Source organism: Balaenoptera musculus, chromosome 10 (assembly GCF_009873245.2).
Source record: "Balaenoptera musculus isolate JJ_BM4_2016_0621 chromosome 10, mBalMus1.pri.v3, whole genome shotgun sequence".
Lineage (NCBI taxonomy): Eukaryota > Metazoa > Chordata > Mammalia > Artiodactyla > Balaenopteridae > Balaenoptera > Balaenoptera musculus.
Window position 1 is genome coordinate 3,070,923 of NC_045794.1, and position 21,913 is coordinate 3,092,835.

General features: G+C 51.8%; 3 protein-coding genes across 11 annotated transcripts; 1 reads left to right on the top strand and 2 right to left on the bottom strand.

The window, feature by feature from the left end:
* Positions 1 to 390: 390 nt before the first annotated feature.
* On the bottom strand, positions 391 to 13,238 carry FOXM1 (forkhead box M1). 2 transcript variants are annotated; one of them, XM_036867118.1, is made up of 10 exons: positions 13,109 to 13,238; positions 12,765 to 12,841; positions 10,782 to 11,330; positions 10,034 to 10,185; positions 9,128 to 9,328; positions 7,985 to 8,113; positions 7,325 to 7,369; positions 6,709 to 6,778; positions 6,386 to 6,561; positions 391 to 2,322 (listed from the first exon to the last, which is right to left on the bottom strand). In XM_036867118.1, exons 3-10 carry the CDS (start codon positions 11,281 to 11,283, stop codon positions 1,324 to 1,326), a joined length of 2,274 nt encoding a protein of 757 aa, XP_036723013.1. In that variant the 5' UTR covers positions 11,284 to 11,330; positions 12,765 to 12,841; positions 13,109 to 13,238; the 3' UTR covers positions 391 to 1,323. The 2 variants fall into 2 exon arrangements, with proteins under 2 accessions (XP_036723013.1, XP_036723014.1); XM_036867119.1 differs by lacking the exon at positions 12,765 to 12,841 and having other exon boundaries at positions 13,109 to 13,236.
* On the bottom strand, positions 11,299 to 16,531 carry LOC118901986 (basic proline-rich protein-like). The gene is made up of 4 exons (XM_036865834.1): positions 16,513 to 16,531; positions 13,109 to 13,976; positions 12,765 to 12,841; positions 11,299 to 11,330 (listed from the first exon to the last, which is right to left on the bottom strand). The coding sequence occupies exons 1-4, from the start codon at positions 16,529 to 16,531 to the stop codon at positions 11,299 to 11,301; spliced, it is 996 nt and encodes a 331-aa protein (XP_036721729.1).
* On the top strand, positions 12,347 to 21,385 carry RHNO1 (RAD9-HUS1-RAD1 interacting nuclear orphan 1). Of its 8 annotated transcripts, none has more exons than XM_036867124.1 (3): positions 12,347 to 12,396; positions 18,829 to 19,167; positions 20,151 to 21,339. In XM_036867124.1, the coding sequence occupies exons 2-3, from the start codon at positions 18,913 to 18,915 to the stop codon at positions 20,703 to 20,705; spliced, it is 810 nt and encodes a 269-aa protein (XP_036723019.1). In that variant the 5' UTR covers positions 12,347 to 12,396; positions 18,829 to 18,912; the 3' UTR covers positions 20,706 to 21,339. The 8 variants fall into 8 exon arrangements, with proteins under 8 accessions (XP_036723019.1, XP_036723022.1, XP_036723023.1 ...); XM_036867127.1 differs by lacking the exon at positions 12,347 to 12,396 and adding an exon at positions 12,825 to 12,847; XM_036867128.1 differs by lacking the exon at positions 12,347 to 12,396 and adding an exon at positions 13,389 to 13,446 and having other exon boundaries at positions 18,829 to 19,080; positions 20,151 to 21,385.
* Positions 21,386 to 21,913: the final 528 nt, after the last annotated feature.

A 21,913-nucleotide genomic window follows, 5' to 3' on the forward strand; every position in this document is an offset into this window, starting at 1 on the left:
GGTTGGGGATGGAGGTGGTCATGAGGCGCCTGTAACTGGGCCCATCCTTCCCTAATGTTGGTGGGCGGGTGCCCCTGGGTAGGCCTTTCTTCAGGGAGCCCTGGAAGGCCTAAGTGACCCAGCAGGTTCAGAGGTCCCCAAAAGAGGCTGACTGTGCAGGCCCGGCACTGGGAAAACCGCCGATTGACTGCTGAGTTGGGAGGACGGACGTGCCAGGGCCAGGGAGGGAGGTGACCGGGCCACAGCCCTTTGCACTCTCCTTCCAGGGCTCCGTGTTGGCTTCAAGCCTTGCATCTTCCCTGTCACAACCATTTTCATCGTCACCCACTTTCCTTCCCAACCCCCCTCACGCCGTAGGGACCAGACACCAGCACGCCACAGACCAGCATGTGCCCCTGGGCTTTATTGAGTAGGTAGTTACAGTAGTGTTTTGGAGCTGGGGGCTGTGCACACGGCCAGCTGGGGCCCAGGGCGGCTCTCTGCAAAGCTGTGGTGCCAGCTCAGACAGGCAGGCAGACAGGCCAGCCGGCCTCCGCCTCCTAACTCGTCTCTCTGGCATGATTAGGGACCTTATCAGAGAAACGTCTCTCGGGCACATCTGGGAACCCACTCTGCTCCAGGTGCCTCCATGCCCCCGCCCCACTCTTGACCCATAATAAGAGACCCTTTCACCAGGATTTCTTCTCGCAGGAAAGCTGACTTGGAAACGTGGGCAGGTGGGAGGCAGGGGCAGTAGGAGGGATCCTGGCAGGCAGACTCGCGTATCGGGGTGCCTACAGTGAGGAACCCTCGAGGGAGGGGCCTGGAAGGAACCGTGCACTGCAGCCCTCCCTACCGCAGGAACCAAAAGCAAGTAACAGAAGCAAACTGAACCTCCTCGTTATCCTAGCCCCCTTCTGGCAGTCTCTAGATAATGATCTAAGGAGATAGGTTTACATTTATAATTAGAGGATAATTAGGAACATATACACCATTTACAAGGGCCACCCTGCCCGGAGCAGGGAAGGTGGTGGGTGGCTGTCGGGGGGGGGACTCCTCATGTCTTTTCACCCTTGTGTTTGCTGTTCCCACCCTCAGCTCCTAGTAGGGAGGGAGGAATCAGATGCTCTTGGGGAGTGGGTGGCACGGAGACTGGTCACCAGGACCTCGCGGCTTGCAGAAGGCCCAGTGGCGGCTCTGGCGTGACGCCTGCCTTGGCGTCACCAGGCCAGGCGGGGCTGGAGGAGCAGACGGCCCCCGCCTGCTGTCCCGGCACAGAGGGCTCGGAAGGCCAGCCCCACGAGCGCCCGGAGAGCCGCCGGCTTGAGCGGTGCGGGTCCGTCTCTACCGCAGCTCGGGGATGAACTGAGCCCAGCTGGCGTCGTCGGAGCCCAGCAGGTCCTCCTCCAGGCCGGGGAAGCTGATGTCCAGCAGTATCTTGCTGAGGCTGTCGTTCATCGTGTCCAGGACCAAGCCTTCCGTCAGAGAACGGCTGGCCACCTGCGGCTCGGAGGAGCCTGGCTTGGGGACCTCCGTATCTGAGGGGGGACAGCCGCTGAAGGGGTCAGCGGTGATGTCAAAGGGCTCGGAATTGAGGAGCTCTCGGGGGGAGTCAAAGAGGGGAACGCTTTTCAGCGGGGTGGTGCTGAGATCTGCCAGCTCCAACGAGTCCGGCAGGGGCCCAAAGGCACCCTGGGGGGTTCGTACGGGGCTGAAGTCGAGCCCCCCCACTTTGGCCGGGGGCGTGAGCCTCCAGGGTTCGGGGGTCACGGGGAGGGCAGATTTGCTCGGGGTGGAGGAGATGGGCAGCATCTCCTTAATGGGTGTCTTGAAAGGCCCGCCCTCCTCCTGGGAGGAGCCAAGCTGGGAGGCAGGCCGCGAGGACCCTGCTGTGGCCTGTTGGGACGCCCCGGGGCCCTCGGAGAAGAGCAGCTCCGGCTCGTCCAGACAGGGGGGCAGGAGGTGCTGTTTCCTTCGAGACCGGCTCATCTCCCTCCTCTCCCTGCGTTTGATGACAAGCAGGTCAGAGACGCAGCGGGCTGGGGACCTGGGCCCGCTGTAGGACTTCTTGGGCCTGGGGATGGGGGAGCGGGACGAATCCTCCCAGGCGGGGGACGATTCCTCCTTGACAGATGGGCAGGGCGAGGGCCACTCTTCCAGGGGCGGGCTCTCGACTTTGATGGGTCTCCCTAAGTGTGGCGTTTCCTCCCCAGGCTGGACTTCTTCCTCCTTGATGGACTGGGCTGGAAGCAGAGGAGACAGCCCTTCTCCAAGGAGGAGCTTCTCCGCTTTCACTGGTCCTGCCGTGGGCAGAGGGGCGACCCCCTCGTCCGCGAGCAGCACCTGGAAGGGAAGCAGGTTAAGGTGAAAGCCAGGTCTGGAGATTCAACCAGGCAGCAGGTGGGACACAAGTTCATGACTAAGACAAGTGACATACTGGTACTGATCCTCTTTTGTCTTTTTAAAGTCTTAAAGACTATTAAATATGAGACTATATGATGAAGGTGGTAGTTCAATTCTGGGGGTAAAGGACAGAGCGTTTCCTGGGCTTCCCTGGTGGCGCAGTGGTTAAGAATCCGCCTGCCAGTGCAGGGGACACGGGTTCGAGCCCTGGTCTGGGAAGATCCCACATACCACGGAGCAACTAAGCCCGTGAGCCACAACTACTGAAGCCCGCGTGCTTAGAGCCTGTGCTCCGCAACAAGAGAAGCCACCGCAATGAGAAGCCCGCACACCGCAACGAAGAGTAGCCCCCGCTCGCCACAACTAGAGAAAGCCAGCGCACAGCAGCAAAGACCCAACACAGCCAAAAATAAATAAATTAAATTAATAATAATAAAATTAAAAAAAAAAAAGAAAAAGAGCGTTTCCTATGGTGCTGGCATAATTTGTATCCATCTGAGAGAAAATAAAACTGGATGGTTGTTTCATACCATATACAAAGACTTAAACAGAAGAATTAAAACCATACAAATCCTGAAAGAGAATCTAGGAGACTACATGTACAATCTGAGGGGGTGGGTGAACTTCTTAACCAAGACTGGAAACCCAGAAGCTGTAAAAGAGAAGAGAGACATATTTGACTACATAAAAATGTAAAATCTTTCTGTGGCAAGGAGACCATAAACAAAGTTTAGAAGCAAACAACAGAAGTAAAAAAATATCTTAAAAGACAGGTTAATATTTTAATAACAAAGAAATCACAAATTATTAGCAAAACCCTGTAGGAAGATGGGCCAGGTCCATAAATAAGCGTCTCACAGTGAAAAATTCCCAGTGACCAAACGCAGGGAACAGGTGCTGACTTACCGATAAGCAAAGGAAAATAAAATGAAACAAGGAGCTGTCCTTCGTACACCGCAGAGGGGCAAATATTAAAAAGACTGATAACACCCATGGCTGGCAAACATAGGTCTTGTTGGTGGATGTGTGAATTATCAGATTTTTCTGGAAGCCAATCTTGCAATATTTAATAAACTTTAAAATAACTGTTCACTCAGCAATCTCATGTCTGGTTCTCTATCCCACAGAAATAAAAACACTAGTAAGAAAGATACTTGCAAAGATATTTATTGCAATGTTTGCCATAGGGCAAAAAAAACTAGAAACATAATGTGCCCATGAAAGCGGAATGATTGGAAAACATACGGCAGAGCCGCACCATGGAATATTATGTAGCCATTAAAAAACAATGCAGGGCTTACCTGGTGGTGCAGTGGTTAAGAATCCGCCTGACAATGCAGGGGACACGGGTTTGAGCCCTGGTTCGGGAAGATCCCACATGCCGCGGAACAACTAAGCCCGTGCGCCACAAATACTGAGCCTGTGCGCCACAAATACTGAGCCTGTGCTCTAGAGCCCACGAGCCACAACTACCGAGCCCGTGTGCTACAACTACTGAAGCCCGCGCGCCTAGAGCCTGTGCTCCGCAACAAGAGAAGCCACCACTATGAGAAGCCCGCGCACTGCAACAAAGAGTAGCCCCCACTCGCCACAACTAGAGAAAGTCCGTGCACAGCAACAAAGACCCAATGCAGCCAAAAATAAATAAATAAAATAAATAAATTTAAAAAAAGCAAACAAACAATGCATTAGGGAGTTTCCAGGCAGTCCAGTGGTTGAGACTCCGCGCTTCCACTGCAGGGGGTGTGGGTTCGATCCCTGGTCAGGGAACTAAGATCCCACATGCCGCCTGCCACGGCCAAAAAATAAAATTAAAAAACAAAAAAAAACCCCTCAAAAAAGTAAAAAACAAAAAACAATGAATAAAGTGATGCCAAGTGACTTGGGAGAATTTCCCTGGGGCAGAAAGTGTGTGTAGGACTTCCCTGGTGGCATAGTGGTTAAGAATCCGCCTGTAGGACTTCCCTGGTGGCGCAGGGGTTAAGAATCCGCCTGCCAATGCAGGGGACATGGGTTCGAGCCCTGGTCCGGGAAAGTCCCACATGCCGCGGAGCAACTAAGCCCGTGCGCCACAACTACTGAGCCTGCGCTCTAGAGACCGCGAGTCACAACTGATGAGCCCACGTGCCACAACTACTGAAGCCTGCATGCCTAGAGCCCGTGCTCCGCAACAAGAGAAGCCACCGCAATGAGAAGCCCGCAAACCGCAACAAAGAGTAGCCCCCGCTCACAGCAACTAGAGAGAGACCGTGCGCAGCAGTGAAGACCCAACTCAGCCAAAAATAAATAAATAAATAAATTAAAAAAAAAAAGAATCCGCCTGCCAATGCAGGGGACACGGGTTCGAGCCCTGGTCTGGGAAGATCCCACATGCCGCGGAACAACTAAGCCCGCGAGCCACAACTACTGAGCCCACGCGCCATGACTACTGAAGCCCGCGCGCCTAGAGCCCGTGCTCCGCAACAAGAGAAGCCACCGCAATGAGAAGCCCGCGCACTGCAACGAAGAGTAGCCCCCGCTCGCCGCAACTAGAGAAAGCCTGCACACAGCAGCAAAGACCCAACGCAGCCTAAAATAAAATAAATAAATTAAAAAAAAAAAAAAAGAGAGTAATACAATCCCATTTTCAATGCTCTGTGTGGTGTGTGCATGTATAACATGGCTATGGCGATCAGTGTATGCAGAGTATACTAAGAGCATGAACAAATGGGAGAAAGCATGCTAAATTGTCAACATGGCTTATCACGGGGAGCAGGGGAGACATGGGTGAAGGTGAGGCGAGGGGAAGCAAAAAGAAGAAAAGGAGATGAAAAAGACTGCATTGAAACAAAAACAGTGTACATGCTACAATCACATGAATGCATTTATGTAAAATTATCTATGCTGGTAAAAATAATTTTATGTATATTAAAATGATATTTTTTAAATTAAAATAACAAAAGCAAAAACAGGGACTTCCCTGGCGGTCTAGTGGTTAAGGCTCCATGCTTCCACTGCAGGGGGCATGCGTCTGATCCCTGGTCCGGCAACTAAGATCCCGCATGCTGTGTGGTACGGCAAAAAAAACCCCAAAAACCAAAAAACCAAAAACAACAAAACAAAACAAAAACAAAAACAAAAGCAAACCCAAGGCTCTTTATCTGGAGCCCCTGCTACTTCCATCTCAGAGAAAGGGGCACAGGGGCCCTTCCTGTACTTGCTACAGGCCAGCCTCTGCTCACAGATCCTTCTCTACAAAATGGCAGGGTCTTAACTCACTGTCCTCACCCCTCGAGCTAGACCACTGATGCTCAACCAGCAGCAACTCCCCCCAGGGGACATCTGGCAACACCTGGAGACATTTTAATTGTCACACCAGGCGGTGCTCCCGACATCTGGTGGGGAGAGACTAGGGACGCTGCTAACACCCTCCAGTGCACAGGGCAGCACCCCTCCAGCCCTAAATGTCAGCTGTACGGAGGCTGAGGAGCCCAGAGCTAGACTGGCCCATCACTATACCGTTGTTACTGGGGGCCTCCAGGGCACGCCCATTACAAAGCCTTCTCCAGGGACCTCCCTGGCGGTCCAGTGGTTGAGACTTTGGGCTTCCAGTGTAGCGGGTGAGGGTTCGATCCCTGGTCGGGGAGCTAAGATCCCACAGGCTGCGCGGTGCAGCCAAAAATAAAAAAAAAAAAAAAAAAAAAAAAAGGCCCTCTACACACCTGTTTGCTGCCCAAATCTACTTTGTAAAGCCTCCTTCCCTTGTGAACTCTTCCTGAACCGTCCCAGCCCATCTGTTATAATCACCCTTGTCTGAACTCTTATAAACTCATCAGGCACATGTGGGCCTTCCAACATCCCTTACATCATACAGCAGGTTCCTTTTTAGCTCTTATAATGCTGTTGCATTTTCCTAGGTATCGGTGCCTTGTCTACCAACTAGACGTATAAGCTTCTCAAGGGACACGTGGCAGAATCTGTAATTGACTGGAGTCTCTGCTCAGAGAGAACCCGAGGCACTGACCTTGGGGGCGATGCGGACTCGCTTGCTGTGGCGGGCGAGCTCCGAGCTCATGAGTGAGGCTGCCAGGGGCAACGGCACCTTGACCGAGGGCTGCAGCACCAGGGACTGGTTCACTGGGAACTGGATGGGCACCAGGTACGAGCTGACTCGCGGCAGCAGAGGCTTCATCTTCCGCCCTGGGAGGGACCGGGAGGGGTCAGGAGCAGGGTCCAGGGACAGGCCCCTTCCAGGCTATGGGATCTTTGCTCTCCTCCCCTGGGCTGGGACCCCCGAGTCTGCTCCCTACAGGTGCGCCCCCCGGAAACAGGCTCCGCCATACTAACGTGCGCCCAGGGGGAGTTCGGTTTTGATGGCCACGTTCCGGCGGAGCTCAGGGTTGGGTCGTTTCTGCTGCTGTTTGGGGCAGAGAGGGAGAGAAAGAGACCGGGTCAGAGACGCAGGGGGACAAGGCAGGCGACCCCACCAGCTGCTCCAGTACCGGGCATGGAGCGAACCGACCGCCTGGCCCTGGGCAGGTGGTGGCACAGACACACGGCAGCGGGCGGTCCTACCACCTCATCCACGCGTCCTCACCCCCGGGATGCAAAGCATGGAGCTCTATGAGGGGCAGAGAAAAGCCAGGTAGAGAAGTGAGAGCAAAGACGGCCGCCCTCCAGGCCCGTGCCATGCACCGTGGTCACCATCTTGCAGGGAGACTATGGCGGGTCCTCCTGCCATGCGCCGCTCTGCTTGGGGCACCGTGATGAGCCCACGGGAGCGGGAGGAGGTGGCGATCACGTGTCCTGAACTCCCAGAAGCTCAGGTGCTCTGCGTTCAGGGCTGGCAGGCACCCAGCCACAGGCTCCCTTTCCTGCTAATGTCTTGTCCCTGTCACCGAAGCCATGCTGAGCGTGGAAGGGAAACAAGGCCGAGCCCCGAGCGGGAGGGAAAGAATCTTACTGATTCCAAGTGCTCGGGCGATTGTGGAGACCCTGGGTCCAGTGGCTGGTGGTGGTCAGGCATCGTGGGAGAGAAACGAGACGAAGTTACCACCGGTGCAGTCAAGCTGACCAGACTGGGCAAACCTATTCCTGATGGACGCCGAGGGCCACCCTCAACAACGGTCCCTCCTGGGAGAACGAGGGCAGCTAGCGGCACCCTTCTGGGCACTCTGAAACTCCAAAGCAATCGCTTCTGACAAGAGATTCTGGAGGCTTCGTTTCTGCTCTCCGGCCTAAAGAAAGGCTTTTTAAAAAACAGGTTTCCCAGACTTTCTCTGTAAGAATCACCTGAGATTCTTGCTAAAAACACATATTCCTGGGCCCAACCCAGGCCTTCTGAGTCAGAAGCCCCAAGAGAGGGGCCGAGGAGGCTGTATTTTAACAAGTGTTCCAGGCAGTTCTTATCACAGGGCAACACTGCCCAGGAGGTCCCGTTTTGGGATCAGAGAGTCCTCTCTGTGGCCTGGTCTAGCAGAGAAGTGTGCCATCCCTTACGGGCTGGCTGGCCTTTAACTCTACCCTGATCGGATAAGCTCATCCCAAGAGGACTTCTTTCCTTTTGCGATGGATCTCATGACCTCCAACACTGGCCCTATTTGGACAAAACCAGGATGCTTACCTTAAAAACCTGGTCCAGTGTCAAGTAGCGATTGGCACTGGGGTGAATGGTCCAGAAGGAGACCTTGCCGTTGGCAGACGTCTCGCGGACAAACATGTCGTGGAGAGAGAGGTTGTGGCGGATGGAATTCTGAAAGTAGAGGATGCCACTCATCAGCTACTTTGGCTTTGGAAACACCACCGCCGATGTCCCCCAAGGAAATCAGGCCCAGGCTTTGTGTCCCTGTAACCTTGCCTATTGGCAGCTCCTGTGACACTCCGCATGGCAGAGCTGGCAACCTGAGCCATCAACCCGTCTGTCCAGTGGGGACAGAGACTGGGGCCATTCCTGATGTGGTGATAAAGCAGAGACCTGGACAGCTGTCAGGGGCTGGGAAAGAGGAGTGAGGCTGTGGGTGATAACCAGTAGCCAGAGAGGCGAGTGAAGACATTATGATGCCAGGGAGCTCCCTGGCGGCCTAGTGGTTAGGATTCTGGGCTTTCACTACTGTGGCCCGGGTTCAGTCCCCGGTCGGGGAACTGAGATCCCGCAAGCCGCGTGGCATGGCCAAAACAAAAAAAAAAATTATGATGCTGGGGAATTCAGTTGAGGTGAGTGTGAGGTTAATTGTCTTGCTGTGGGGAAAACAATACAAAAGCCCCTTGGTCTGGGACAGAGCATCTGTCGGGGCACCTACGCTGTGGCTCTGAGTCCCGTGTGAGCCATGGCTCCCAGGCATCTGTGTTCCCGTGAGCAGGAGGAAGAGAAGATCCCCGCCTTCTGGAGAAGAGATGTGACTTTATAGAAGGTGAATCTTTGGATGGTGAGGCTTACAGATTTTGTTTTTCATTAATATCTTTTCACAAAGCTACTTAGTCACTCCAGCTGCTGTTCAGCGCAGCACAGAAGTGGGCTCTGTGCTGCACTGAAGAGTCTCCGTCAACCCAGGGTAGCGACAGATGAAGTGGTTACAGGGCTGTTAGTGATGATTTCGTCTGGATTCGGCAGGATCGAGTCCCAATCCAAAAGATACGGTTGTTGAAGGTTCTAGCATCCTTGGCACTTAACTGCTCCCTCCGCACCAGACACAGACTACTGCCCTTCTGTGTAGACAAACTATCGGGCCGGACTGACCTTGACTGTGGCTGTTACGGGACACGGTACCTTCCAGCCTGGCTTGGCGATGTGCTTGAAATAGGGGAAGTGGTCCTCGATCCAAGTGTAGATGTCTTTCAGGGTCATGCGCTTCCTCTCCGTGCTGTTGATGGCGAATTGTATCATGGCCATGTAAGAGTAGGGTGGCCGCTCAGACACGGAGTCCGGCCAGGATGCCGATGCTCCCGGGGGCCCCTCAACCTGAGCGTTCTGAGAAGCCAAAGGGAAAGAGAAAAGGCAATGACACGGAGAGTTCACAAGACCTCCCCCGCCCCACCCCACCCCAAAGAACATCCCCTAGAGAAACATTTTATCCCATAGAATTGTACTGGAAACAAATCGTCTAAGACCACTATTCCACAGAATAAAATTTTAGGGTTAGGAAGAATCTTAGAGGTGATCTAATCCAGTCTCCAAACATAGAACCACTTCTCTGTCATCGGTCATTTTTTTGAAGATATTGCCCAGTAATAATTAGAAGTCCAGTCTTTGTCAGTTGAAACCTCTCAGGAAAGTCTGGGTACATATTATTACTCTTAAAGCATCAACTGTATGTTAAAACTACACCCATTTTTCAGACCTGAGCGTCGAGGGACCTAGGTCTTAGTCTGATTCCTACTCCTGATGTGATGTGAATAAACCCATCTCCTTTCAATGGCACAGTACTAAACCCAGTGCTGATGGGGTACAGAGTGAGCCAGAGGAGTCTGCCCTCAAGGAAATTTCACAGATAGGGGCGAGGGAGGTGGGAGGGAAGATCCCAGGTAGAAAGGGAGCTCCAAATTATATAGAATCACACTAAGTGAGTGCTAATACCAGAACTTGGAAATTCTACTCCACAGGCCACTTGATTTCCCTTCTTAGAAATTCCCTGCTCCGGCTCTGACTGCCCTAGTGAGTGACGGGACAGTTCACCTTAGCCTGACTCTGCTCCAAGTGACGATTCTCCTTTTCCTCCACCTCTTGCTTGATGCTGCAGGAGCCCAGCCCATCGGAGGTCATCTTTCCAAGCCACTGGATGTTGGTCAAGCTGTTGTCTAGCGTGCAGCCGGCTGCCTCGCCGCCAGCTACAGGGGAAACAACCCAAGACGCCGCTTAGCTGCCTGATCCCGAGCCCCGCAGGCCCAGTGAAGTTGGCAGTTAGGGATCACCTCTGCCCTGAGGGACAGGGAGCACTTGCTGACTCTGCGGTGGCCTCTCGGGTACTCTGCCCCATTAGGATTTCGGGAGAAATCCAGGAGCACAGTTCAAGTTGCATTTCAGTCTGAGCCACACTGAGCCTCAGAGATCAGTCAAGGCAACCTAACAAAAGCATGATTGAGCATCTCAACAAAGAAAGTCACTTTTCCGCCTCATGCTTTCTCCTTCATTAAGATGGAGAAAGATTCCTATTTCCTTATGTGGTCAATGCAGAGGATAACTAGAAACGATAAACAAATCCTTTTCCAATGTAAAGAAGGGAGTAGAAATGCTAAGTTACATTGCAACCCCTTTGACAGTGCCCAAAGGATCCGGGTCAAGGTTTTAGGATGAAGAAAGGCAAGGCTTTCTCCCGGTTCGGGCAGACGCCTGTGTGTCCTAAGCATCAGTGTGGCGGACTGCAGTCCTCACCACCAGAGAGGGAAGGCTGGCTCCTCACCCCTTTGCCTTACAGACCACATACCACAGTTCTCCCATCTCTGCCCGGGAAGGGCTCCAGGTGGTCTAGGAAGATTCACGTCCTTGGCTGCAGACTTTGGTCCCAGGGTCTCGGTGATCACTTCTGTCCTCTTGGGATCACTGCTGGTTTGGGCTTGAGGCTGGGGTCCTGGAGGGCGAGCGGGGGCTCCCCCGCAGCTGATGAGGATGAATTTATTGGGCCCACTGCTGCCACTCTCCTTTCCTTTGGCAGTCAGTGCTGTGATGATGCTCTGGATATTGGCATTCTTGGGGACGGCCACCACTTGGGTGTTGGGCATGGTCGGGTGGTTAACGATCTTGATCCCGGCTGGAAACTTGCAGGGGTTAGACTCTGCCACCTCCTTGGAGGCCTGCGGTTGAGCAGGCTCTTGTTGGGCAGGGGGCCTCTTAGGCTCCTCTTCTGATGTGTCACCTGGGGCATTCTGAACAGGAAGGGGCAGCCTCCGTCTTTTGAGAATCAATGGCCGACGGGGGCTGGTTTTCATTATGAATCTGTGCTTTCACTCTCCATTGAGAATGACCAGCATGGACCCTGGAAAGCGCAAGGGGCAGCAGGAGGTCAGAGGCTTATCAGGCTGAGAAGGAGGTTCTGTTAGGGAGGGGTCTTCCTCATCATATGACCAGGAGCATGAGCCCGCAGGCCCAGGTGAATACTCCTTGGGGCTTTGTAAAGACCACAGACAATAAGGAGATGAGTTCTACTGACAAAAGTTAAAACTGAAGCAAACAGAAGAAATTCAAAGGGGGAAAGTGGGATTAGGTTGGCTGTAGGTCAACATAGTCAAAGCTCTAGGAGCTTAAGGATGTTTTGGGAATTCCCTGGCGGTCCAGTGGTTAGGACTTGGTGCTTTCACTGCCGAGGGTGAGGGTTCAATCCCTGGTCAGGGAACTAAGATGCCACATGCCGCGTGGTGTGGCCAAAAAAGAATGTTTAGCTACAGAAATAAATAGGGAAGCTACAAAAATGTGGAAATGTCTCTTATTTCCTACTGTAACACAGATCACTTGCAGTGACTGTTGGGACGGGAACGCTGGAATAGGACAGCCTGACAAGACTCTGATCCCATAATCCATTCTAGCGTAGACCACACGTTTTTTATACCATTTTACTTTATAAATTAAAGGATCTGAGCCCACAGGATCAGAGGAAAAAGGCGGATTGTACCATTATTGTCACACCACTGAAGAAATCATCTTCCAGCTCACAAGACCTCAGATAAGAGGGAAACTGCTCTACTCAAGGCCCAGGGTAACGCTAAGGGGTGACATCATTTCACGGGCTATTATCCTTGCCTTTCTTAAAAATACATTTTTCTTTTACAATTTGCAAACTATTTATATAGTGACATTTTAGTACTTGCATGTGCTTATTCATATTTTGACTTTCTAAGCATGTTACTGTATCGCTTAATTTCTCTTCCAGAACCAAGACTGTTATCCCTGTCTCCTGACTAACAAACTGTGCTATCTTCAGTGTGCTAAGGTGGTTTTGTAGTGTTAAGGAAAACTGTTTTATCTTTTAAAAATTGTGTTTTTTGATTTTAACAGATCTGTGGAATACTCTACCATTGTGTGAAGTTGTGAAATTCTACTGAGAGGTACTCTGAGGGACAGAGGAATGGGCTGTCCCTTTTTTAGGATATCTGCCATCTCCCTAAAATTGATTGTCACACTCATCTGACATTTGCCATTTGCTTAGAATCCACAGACCCTCTCCACTCTGCCTCCTTTTCCTGTATATCTAGGTTTCCTCTACCTTCAAATCTCAGTTTTACTTCCACCTCCTATCTCTTCCGGCCTCCCTCCCTCCACCCATCAATCAGTAGATACTAGTATTCGCTCCCCACCCGCAAAAGATATCTTCCTGGTCTAAAGCTTAATTTTCCCTTCTACTCTGACCAGCCTCTTGCTACCACTGCCAACACCCTCTAGCCCGGAGACTTCCGGAGCGGCTCCCGGGACTCACCCACATCCAGACCAGGGCTAGGCTGCGGGGGTCTCCGGAACCCGGGGGAGGGTCCTGGGAAAGGGCGGAGTGGAGGCCTAGAGGTGAGAGCAACGGGGTTCAGGGGAGTGTGCAAGCAGGTCGGCCTCGGCTCCCAGCGCAGTAAGCTCAGAGGGACCCCAGCCGCCGTCTGCCGGAGCAAGCGGGCCGCCCCTCCTCCCGGGGGAAGGCCGGGGGCGCTCAGCGGGAGAGATGAGGAGGGCCGGGAGGCTGGATGCAGCAGCGCCGCGCACCGTCGCCAGCCCCGTCCGGAGCCAGCCCTCCGCGTCCTCCCGGCCCCGGCCTCTCGCACGCCGCCCACTCACCTCGCTTGCACCGCCGGACGCGCCGGCTCCGGGAGGCTCCGCGCTGCTCCCACCTGCGGGCCGGGCCGCGACCCCGGCTGCGGGGCGGGGAATCCCGGGATCCCGGGAAGGGTGGGGGGGGTGGTCCCGGGCCGGGGCCGGGGGTGGGGTCCCGCTCTGAGGCTTTCAGTTTGTTCCGCTGTTTGAAATTGGCGCCGGCGGAGCGTTGCGGTCACGTGACGGGCGTAGCCAATCAGCGCCGGCCCTGTCTCCGCGTTCGGCCGGGACGCCGGCGGCGGGCGGGGCTGGCGGGCCCGGCCTGGCTGTTGAGGAGGGCTGGGCGGCGGCGGGAAGGGCAGGTGAGGCAGCCCTATCGGGCGGTTGAGGCGGACGGAGCGGCTGGCGAGGCAGCCCAGCCGGGCGGGTGAGGCGGGCGGAACGGCGGCCTCGTCGGGCGGGTGAGGCGGACGGAGCAGGGTGCGAGCTGGGCGGGCTGGTCGGCGGCGGCGGGTGAGGCAGACTGAGCGGCGTGCGGGCCTGGCGGGCGGGCGGGCGGATCGGCGGCGGGTGAGGCAGACTGAGCGGCGTGCGGGCCTGGCGGGCGGGCGGGCGGGCGGATCGGCGGCGGGTGAGGCGGACGATGCGGGCGGCTCGTGGGGAGAGCGCAGGAGGGCTCCGCGGCGGCGGGGCGCGGGGGACCCCGGGGACAGTGGGGACCCCGGGCCGCCCCGGCCGGTTGCGCTGCGCCCGCCGCCCCCGGCTCTTCCCACCTCGCTGGTTCCTCTCTGGGGGGACTGTCCTCCGTTGACCTCCGACCAGCGACCGTCGCGGGCCCCCGAGCGGCCTGAGGGCTCCTGGAGCGCAGTTACGACCTCGTTCAGGTTCCCTCCTGAAAAATTATTCGCACACGGTGAACCCCGCCTCCACCCTGAATCTTCGAGTTTTGATCTCCTCCCGCCCCGCCCCCCGCAGTCTTTTCTTTGTAGTAAAGGACTTTATCTACTAACTTAGTCAACACGTTTAGTTGAGCCCCTACCATGTGCCAGGCCGCGCTAGGATGCAGTGGAAGACGGGGTCTTTCTCCTGCGCTTACGGTCTGATGGGAGCAGAGAGGAGCTCAGACAGATTCGCAGCGAATTGCTTATTTAAGCAAATGGAGAATTACAGCTGCGAAGTGATAACTTAGAGCTCAGGGATAACTTTATGTAAATAAGGGGATCTTGCCTTATGGTAGGTGAGAAAGGCATTTTTTCTTAAATAAATAAATTAATTTTTGGCTGCGTTGGGTCTTGGTTGCTGCGCGGGGGCATTTTCTCTAGCTGGGGCGAGCAGGGGCTACTCTCCGGTTCGGTGCGCGAGCTTCTCATTGCCGTGGTTTCTCTTTTTGCGGAGTGTGGGCTCTAGACCGCAGGCTCAGTAGTCGTGGCGCACGGGCTTAGTTGCTCCGCGGTATGTGGGATCTTTCAGGACCAGGGCTCGAACCCGTGTCCCCTGCATTGGCAGACGGATTCTTAACCACTGCATCACCAGGGAAGTCCCAAGAGAAAGGCATTTCTGATGAACTAAAGCTTCGTCTGCGATCTGAAGCCTTTATGCAAACACGGGAGGGAGACCCTCCAAGCCAAGGGAATGAGGTGTGCAGGGCCACGCCGTAGGAGGAAGCGTGGGCGGCACAAAGGCTGAAGAGTATCTGAGGGGTGTGAGCTAAGAGACCTGCACTGGAGTGTGTGTGAGATGAAGCTGGAACCAGAGCCACAGGACCTCAGCCACCGCTAGGAGTTTGGTCCTTACCCAAAACTCAAAAATTTTAAGCAGGAGTGTGAGTCAAGATCAGATTTGCAATTTAAAAAGGTCCCCCTGCAGGGGGTGCCAGAGGTTAGGGTAGACCAGTTAGGCTACTGCATTTCCCCGCCTCACCCCCCACCCCGGGTCAGAACTGTTGGGACTTGAAGGGTGGTGGAGAGAGAGGGAAAGAGGGGTCGGGTAAGATTATTTTTCACAAAGGAGGAATGCTTTTATCAAATTTTGAGTTGAATAAGTCTCAAAAAATAGATTGCCATTGATTCTGATCCCACATTTAATACTGAAGTGTCACTAAAACCCACAAATCTGTTTTTTTTCCCCAAAGTATAATTGACGTAACACATTATGTTAGTATCAGATGTACAACATAATGATTACCTATTTACACCTCAAAATGATCACAATAAGTCTAGTTACCATCTGTCACCATGCAGAATGACAAAAAACTTTTTTTCTTGTGATGAGAACTTTTAAGATTCTCTTGGCAACTTTCAAATTTGAAATACAATATTGACTATAGTGACCACACTGCACATTACATCCCATGATGTATTTATTTCATAACTGGAAGTTTGTACCTCTTGACTCCCTTCATCCATTTTGCGCTCTCCCCCCAACTGCCCTCCCCGAGAGAGGGGTATTTTTGAAGACATGTTTAAGAGGTAAGATTGACAGGGCTTGATGTTGGGTTGGATGGTAGAGGGAAAAGGTAAATGTCAAGGTTTCTGGTGGCATAGCTGGATGAATGATGATACCATTCCCTGAGCAAGGGCCCTGGAAGATGATCACTTTTACGGAGGGGGGTGCAGGGGAAATGAGCATGAATTCAGTTGTAAATGCTTTGAGTTTGAGGTGCATTTGAGACATCTAGTTGCTATCGCGTAGGCAGTGGAATATTTGGGTCCTGAGTGTGGAGAATTCTAAGGCAAATGTAGAAATGCTTGACTTGTGTACTTCCAGGTGTTTATTGACATGTCAGCAGACGATTGCCTGGGAAAGGCGTATAGAGTGAGGAAGGCTCCAAAGCCCAGCCAGAGGGAGAGGCCACAGTAGCAAAAGGGGCTGACCTCTAGTTACAGCAGGAAGAAAGAGGATGGATGCAGATATACTGACGTTTGTGTGTTTGCCTTCTGGAAGATGAGAGTATTTCCTTTGATGTCTCCTGTGTTCTTTGTGAAGTAGGAAGTAAGACGGTTGGTTTGGAGAGAAGAAGAGTTCTTAAGTTTTAAGACAGTGGGAAAGTTTTAAGATAACCTTTGTGGAAAATGAGTTGATCAAGGACACAGTAGGACTGCTGAACAATGTGGCGTCCCCAAGAGGCTGGGGACTTTGAGCAAGGCGTGAACTTCAGCACTTCTCCCTGGAGCGGTTGTTACCACTGTCATCTCCCCGCTGGGCTCCTGCAAGAGCCTTCCCCCTCCCTTCTCTGCCTCCTTTCTCTGTCCCCCCTCTTCCCAACCCACCTTTCCTACAAAGCACCTAGAGCTATCTTTGAAAAGTATAAATCGGACTGTGTTACTTCCCTGTCCAGAGCCCTGCGGTGACTTCCTCTTGCACTAAGAATAATTCAGTCCTTACCCTTGCCTTAACCCTGTGTCTCGTGAACTGGCTTCACCTCCTACCGCTCTCCAGTTCAGCCATGCTGACCCTACTGCTTCTTGAACAAGTCAGACACATTCCCATCTTGTGGTCTTTGCACTTAACTGTTCTCTCAGTCTGGGATATTCTTTCTCACATCTTTCTCTTGTCTGCTTGTTCTTCTTTCTTCATTCAGGTCTTTGCTGAAATATCATTTTTCAGATAGACCTTCCCCGACGACCCTGTCTAAAGTAGCACTGGGTCAGCTCAACCCCTTACACCGTTTCACTTTTCTCTGTACCTCTAATCACTTCCCCACTAGATGTAAGCGCCATGAGGTCAGGGATTTAATTTTGTAACCTGCTATATATTTCTAGCACCCGTAACAGTGCCCAAAACACAGTGGGCACTCAGTAAATATTTGCTGAATGAATGAATGAACAAATGGATGTATTTATTACCTGTGTTTTCCCTAAAATGTTTGTTCCTTGAGGGTAGAGGCTTTGTCCTGATTTCTCTTTACATGTATCTCCACTGCCCAGTGCCATAAATCAGAGTATGTTGCTTTGCTGTTGTTGACTGAATGAAGGGATCATGCTGTATAGTGGAACCAGTCTGCCCTGCTGTGTGCCTCTCCCTCCGGGATGCCCGGTGGCACCACCCATTCACCTCTCGACTCAAACTTCCGTCCCACCAACCCACTGACAGAACTCTTATTAAAACTGATCTGGGGGCTAGATCCAGTGGACGCGTTCTCAGACTTGTTATTCCTTTGTGGGTCCTGTTGGCCCTGCCTCTGCCTCCTGCCTCCTGCCTCCCACCTCTGCTGACACCACCCAGGTTCCAGCTTCATCGGTTCTCAGGCAACACAGTAACCTTCTAACTGGTCCCCCTGCTTCCGGGGAACTTGATCTCGCCTTTCACACTGTTGCCTGGATGATCTGTCTAAAAGACAAAAGCAAACAAAAACCAAGTATGGCACGTAGGAGACAACTGAAAACTTGAACACTGAATATTTGATATTTACTATTTAAGGAATTTACACATATAAATATATATTAATGTATATTATATAAATATAGTATATAAATATGTATATTTATATGTGTTAGTTGTGTTACTAGGAATGATATCATGACTGGGAATATAGTATTTTCAAAATAATAAAGGGGTAGGGGAAGTGGATGGGGTGTGGATGGGGTGTGATTGGTCGTGGGTTGATGGTTGTAGCCGGGTGATGGGCACATGGGAGCTCATTATATTGTTAACTATTTTTTTTTTTTTTTTTTTTTTTTTTTTTTTTTTAAAGATTTATTTATTTAATTGATTGATTGGTTGCTATGTTGGGTCTTCGTTTCTGTGCTAGGGCTTTCTCTAGTTGCGGCAAGCGGGGGCTACTCTTCATCGCGGTGCGCGGGCCTCTCAGTATCGCGGCCTCTCTTGTTGCGGAGCACAGGCTCCAGACGCGCAGGCTCAGTAATTGTGGCTCACGGGCCTAGTTGCTCCGCGGCATGTGGGATCTTCCCAGACCAGGGCTCGAACCCGTGTCCCCTGCATTGGCAGGCAGATTCTCAACCACTGCGCCACCAGGGAAGCCCTGTTAACTATTTTTTTGTATGTTTGAAATTATCTGGGGTAAAAGTTAAAAAAAAAAAACCAAGTGTGATCATATCCATCCACTCGAAAATCTTCAGTGACTACTTAGACCACAGTCCAAACTCAGATGGTCCACCTGTTTTTCTGTCCTGACCCTGACACCACATCCCGCCTCAGTTCTTGCCTTTTGTCTTTTCATGCCTTGTGTCCAGCTCCGTGGAGTCTGAGTCCCTGCATTCGCAGTGCTCCTTCATGTCTCTGCCTTTGTGTGCGCTGCTCCTCAGCCTGGAGTGCCCCCCCTGTTCTTTGGCTTTTCCTAGCCCTTCTATACCTAGATCAGGTATCACCCTCTCCGGAAGGGCTCCCCTGGGGGAGTGCAAGGGAGCACTGCTCTCATTATTGTATTTGTCTGTCTCCCTCTGTTAGGCTCTCAGCTCTTTGAAGACAGGGGCAGTCTGTGTCTCTACAAGTGCTTGGCACCCAGTAAATGATCACGGGATAAGTGGTTGGTTATTCATCTTTAAACTCCCAACACCCAGCATGGTGCTTAACACGTGCTCGATAAGTGTTCATTGAACGAATGTTGTTGAGTGTGAAACTACTGTGTATCGCCTTGGTGGTGTAGGTGTAGGAAGCTGGTGTAGGTGTACCACCCCACAATCTTGGGGTAGGGCTGCTGGCTGCTAGCAGAGTCGGCTGGCAGAGTGTGAGGAAGAGCTGGGGAATCAGCAGATTTTCTCCCAGCTTTTGTTTCTTCTCCGCAGGCATGGGTTGGAAGTGGAGTCTCTCCCTGGACCTGACGACAACCAGCATCATGCAGTTACTAACTGCTCTTCCCTCACCTATTGATGCCTCCCAGGAAAAAATGCCGCCAAATTTCCCAGAAACCCCAGCTGCTATTCTACCAACAACCACTGGAGGGCCCCAAACACTGCTATGAGTCTCCCCAGCTTCCTATCACCCACACTAGACAGGTGCCCAGCAAGCCCGTTGACCACAGCACCATCACTTCCTGGGTAGGCCATGGGATTCTTGCCTTGACTTTTCCTCTGCCAGGCTTCTCACACTGCCATGTGGAGACTCGTGGGCGCAGGGACAAAGAGGTGGTGTACTCCTTCTGTCTGTCCTCAGCCATGTTCTCTGGCTTATCTTTTTTCCTGAGTTCAGACTGAGGCGTGGGTTGATTGGAATTGGAGTCTTTCCCCCGCTCCACATTCCTCTGTAAGAATTCAGTATAAAAGTTTCACTATCCAGTAGCTGGGTGAGAAAGCCAGAGAAATGTCAGAACGAGTAAAAAATGAGATTGTTCCCTGAGCTTCATGTGAGAGAGGTGGAGTTTTTAGCTAAGTACTCTATTTACTGTTTAAACGACCAAACGTTGAAGAAAAATCCTAGAAATGGCATATGTTCTATTTTGACAGATTAAAAGCCCTGGGAAGAGAACATAGCTACGGCATGTCAGGGAAGTAGTGTCGCAAAAGAGCCAGACAAAAGCCTAAGAGTGCTTAATAAATGTGCTTTGCCCATGATTGCTGGGGAGAACCAGAGCCCTGGCTTCAGGACTGGGGAAGAAACATAAATGTTAGAATCCTGTTGATGAGGAATGAACATGTGAACATGTATCGAGTCCTCACTATGTGCCAGGCCCCCTGCTAGTTGCTTTCCGGGCCTGATCTCACTCCCGGTTCTTTCCTTCAGCCCTTCGTCCTTCACGGGGCCTTCTTGGTGCCAGGTGCTCTGCTAGGGCTGGGGATCAATGGCGAATAAGACTGCTGGGCCCGCCCTCAGAGTTGAAAGATAGACAGTTAAGCGTGTTGCAGCCGTATGGTGTGATGAAGCGAAAGAGGCATTGTCCCCTTTCTTGCACAGGAGGGAACTGAAAGCCAGGGAGATCGAGTAACTTGCCCAAAGCCCGTATCCCTTGGATACTGTTATCCAAATAGACAGCTGCTTTTGTTTTATGTCCATTGCTGTTATGGGCCCCCATTTAGGATTCTGGTCATGGGATGCAGTTTCCTTAGGTTTGTATTTGGTAGTTGGCTCTCTTCACTTCTTTTTTTTTTTTTTTTTCTTTTGGAATCCTTAGGTATCACCTCAGTTTGATACAACAGCAGAAAGCTGGTTCCCAGTCAACCGGAAACATCATCACCGAGACCAGGCAAGGCGTTCAAGTCGAAAATCTACCAGCTCCAAGTTTCCACACCTAACATTTGAGAGTCCACAGTCTTCTGCCAGCTCAGCCAGACCTGGGATCCCCCTAATCAGGGACTGCCCCAGTCAACCAGAAAAGGACATTTCTGGAAGGCCCTTGGTTCCCATGCTCAGCCCCCAAAGCTGCGGGGAGCTGTCAGCACATGCACTTCAGAACTTCCCTTATGTGTTCATTCCACCGGATATCCAGAGCCCAGAGTCCTCAGGGCAGGGAGGGCCCATTCCCTCGGAGCAGAGGGAAAACAGCCTTCCCAGCTGCTCCCTTCACACGAGCACGCCCAAGAGCCCAGAGCCTGGGCCTGTTCTGGTTAAAGACACTCCTGAGGACAAGTACGGGATAAAGGTCACGTGGAGGAGGCGACGACACCTGTTCACTTACCTCAGGGAGAGGGGGAAGCTGAGTAGAAGCCAGTTCCTTGTGAAAAACTGACTGGGTTTCTCGGACATCCGTGGTCTCAAGAAATTGATTGCTGGAGTCAAAAGGGAATTGAATTCCCAGATTTGCTTTTTAAAATATCTTGTGTCATAAACAGTTTTTAGTGTCATCAACAGTTCACTTCGTATTTTCCTTGTATTAGCTGTTTAAAATTTTTAAATATCTTATAACTGTTTAAAAAGTCTGTAAATAAATAAATGGCTGCAGAAAGTTTTTAGAGAACCCTGCTTCTGTCACTAATGCAGCAGTACTGCCCCCTCTACAAATGGTCTTTCTTAATTGTTCCCTTTAACCACTACTTATTCATCCTTTTAAACGCCTCATTCCAACTAATTCATTCCACATGTCTGAGTACCGACTCAGTGACCGCTTCCTCTGTGAACAGATGCATGGAAAAACTCGAAGCAAACTGTGACTTTTAATAGTTGAGCTGCTGTCTCTGCAATCTTGGCTCATCTGCTGAGATGGCTGGATGAAGAAAGGGCAGCAAGCTTGTTTTAATGAGTCAGTGGTACCAGGGGAGATAAAAGGGACATAGTTAAGTTACTTAGGGTTACTATGTTTTCATTTTTTGTTTCCAACTGTAGTAATCTATAAATATTAAATAGGGTGGGAAAATGATTTCTTGTAACTGTTTAAAATGTATGTAAATAAATATATAATCTTTCCAAATACTACTTTTTATTGGAATTCATGCAGAAGGACTGCCTGGTCAACAGAATGTCTCAATTTTCCTTCCACCCATGCAAGTAGCAGCTCATTCAACTCCATTCCGTCAGCCTTCAGAGCCTAGTCTGTGTCAGGTCCAGCCCGAGCTAGACAAGCAGGGATTATTTATTTTAAAGATGGGGATTTGAGGCACAGATAACCGTGTTCGGGGTCACACAGTGAGTGGAAGCTGACCAGAGAAAGCAGTGCTCGGCTCTCCTAGCTTGTGCCAAATTTTCTGCCTTTTAGAGGCTCAAAACCAGTGTGGGGACAACTTTGGCCTCGGAATGGAACGCCGCAAAGTCAACACGCGATGAGTTTTGACGGGATGTTCTGTAGGGACTGTAATGCTGCTTATAAGTTGGGAACAAGACTTACTGGGTCCGATAGCGGATCTCTTTATGGGATACTGATGCTCGAAGACGGCCGGTAGGCTTCTGAGGGCGGTAGACGGAAAAGATCGTCAGGCGGGTGTGCAGGACAGGTCCGGGGAC

What these genes read in the sequence shown, in the direction of transcription:
- FOXM1 (XM_036867118.1), bottom strand. Translation starts at nt 11,283, where the DNA reads ATGAAAACCAGCCCCCGTCGGCCATTGATTCTCAAAAGACGGAGGCTG. An exon ending in TCGCCAAGCCAGGCTGGAAG is followed by an intron (nt 8,114 to 9,127) that starts GTACCGTGTCCC and finishes CTCTACTTTCAG; the next exon opens with AATTCCATCCGCCACAACCT. An exon ending in CACTGGACCAGGTTTTTAAG is followed by an intron (nt 7,370 to 7,984) that starts GTAAGCATCCTG and finishes GACCACCACCAG; the next exon opens with CCACTGGACCCAGGGTCTCC.
- LOC118901986 (XM_036865834.1), bottom strand. An exon ending in CGTCCGGCGGTGCAAGCGAG is followed by an intron (nt 12,842 to 13,108) that starts GTGAGTGGGCGG and finishes TCTCACCTCTAG; the next exon opens with GCCTCCACTCCGCCCTTTCC. An exon ending in TAGCCCTGGTCTGGATGTGG is followed by an intron (nt 11,331 to 12,764) that starts GTGAGTCCCGGG and finishes TGCGCTTTCCAG; the next exon opens with GGTCCATGCTGGTCATTCTC.
- RHNO1 (XM_036867124.1), top strand. Translation starts at nt 18,913, where the DNA reads ATGCCTCCCAGGAAAAAATGCCGCCAAATTTCCCAGAAACCCCAGCTG. An exon ending in GTGGGCGCAGGGACAAAGAG is followed by an intron (nt 19,168 to 20,150) that starts GTGGTGTACTCC and finishes TGGAATCCTTAG; the next exon opens with GTATCACCTCAGTTTGATAC.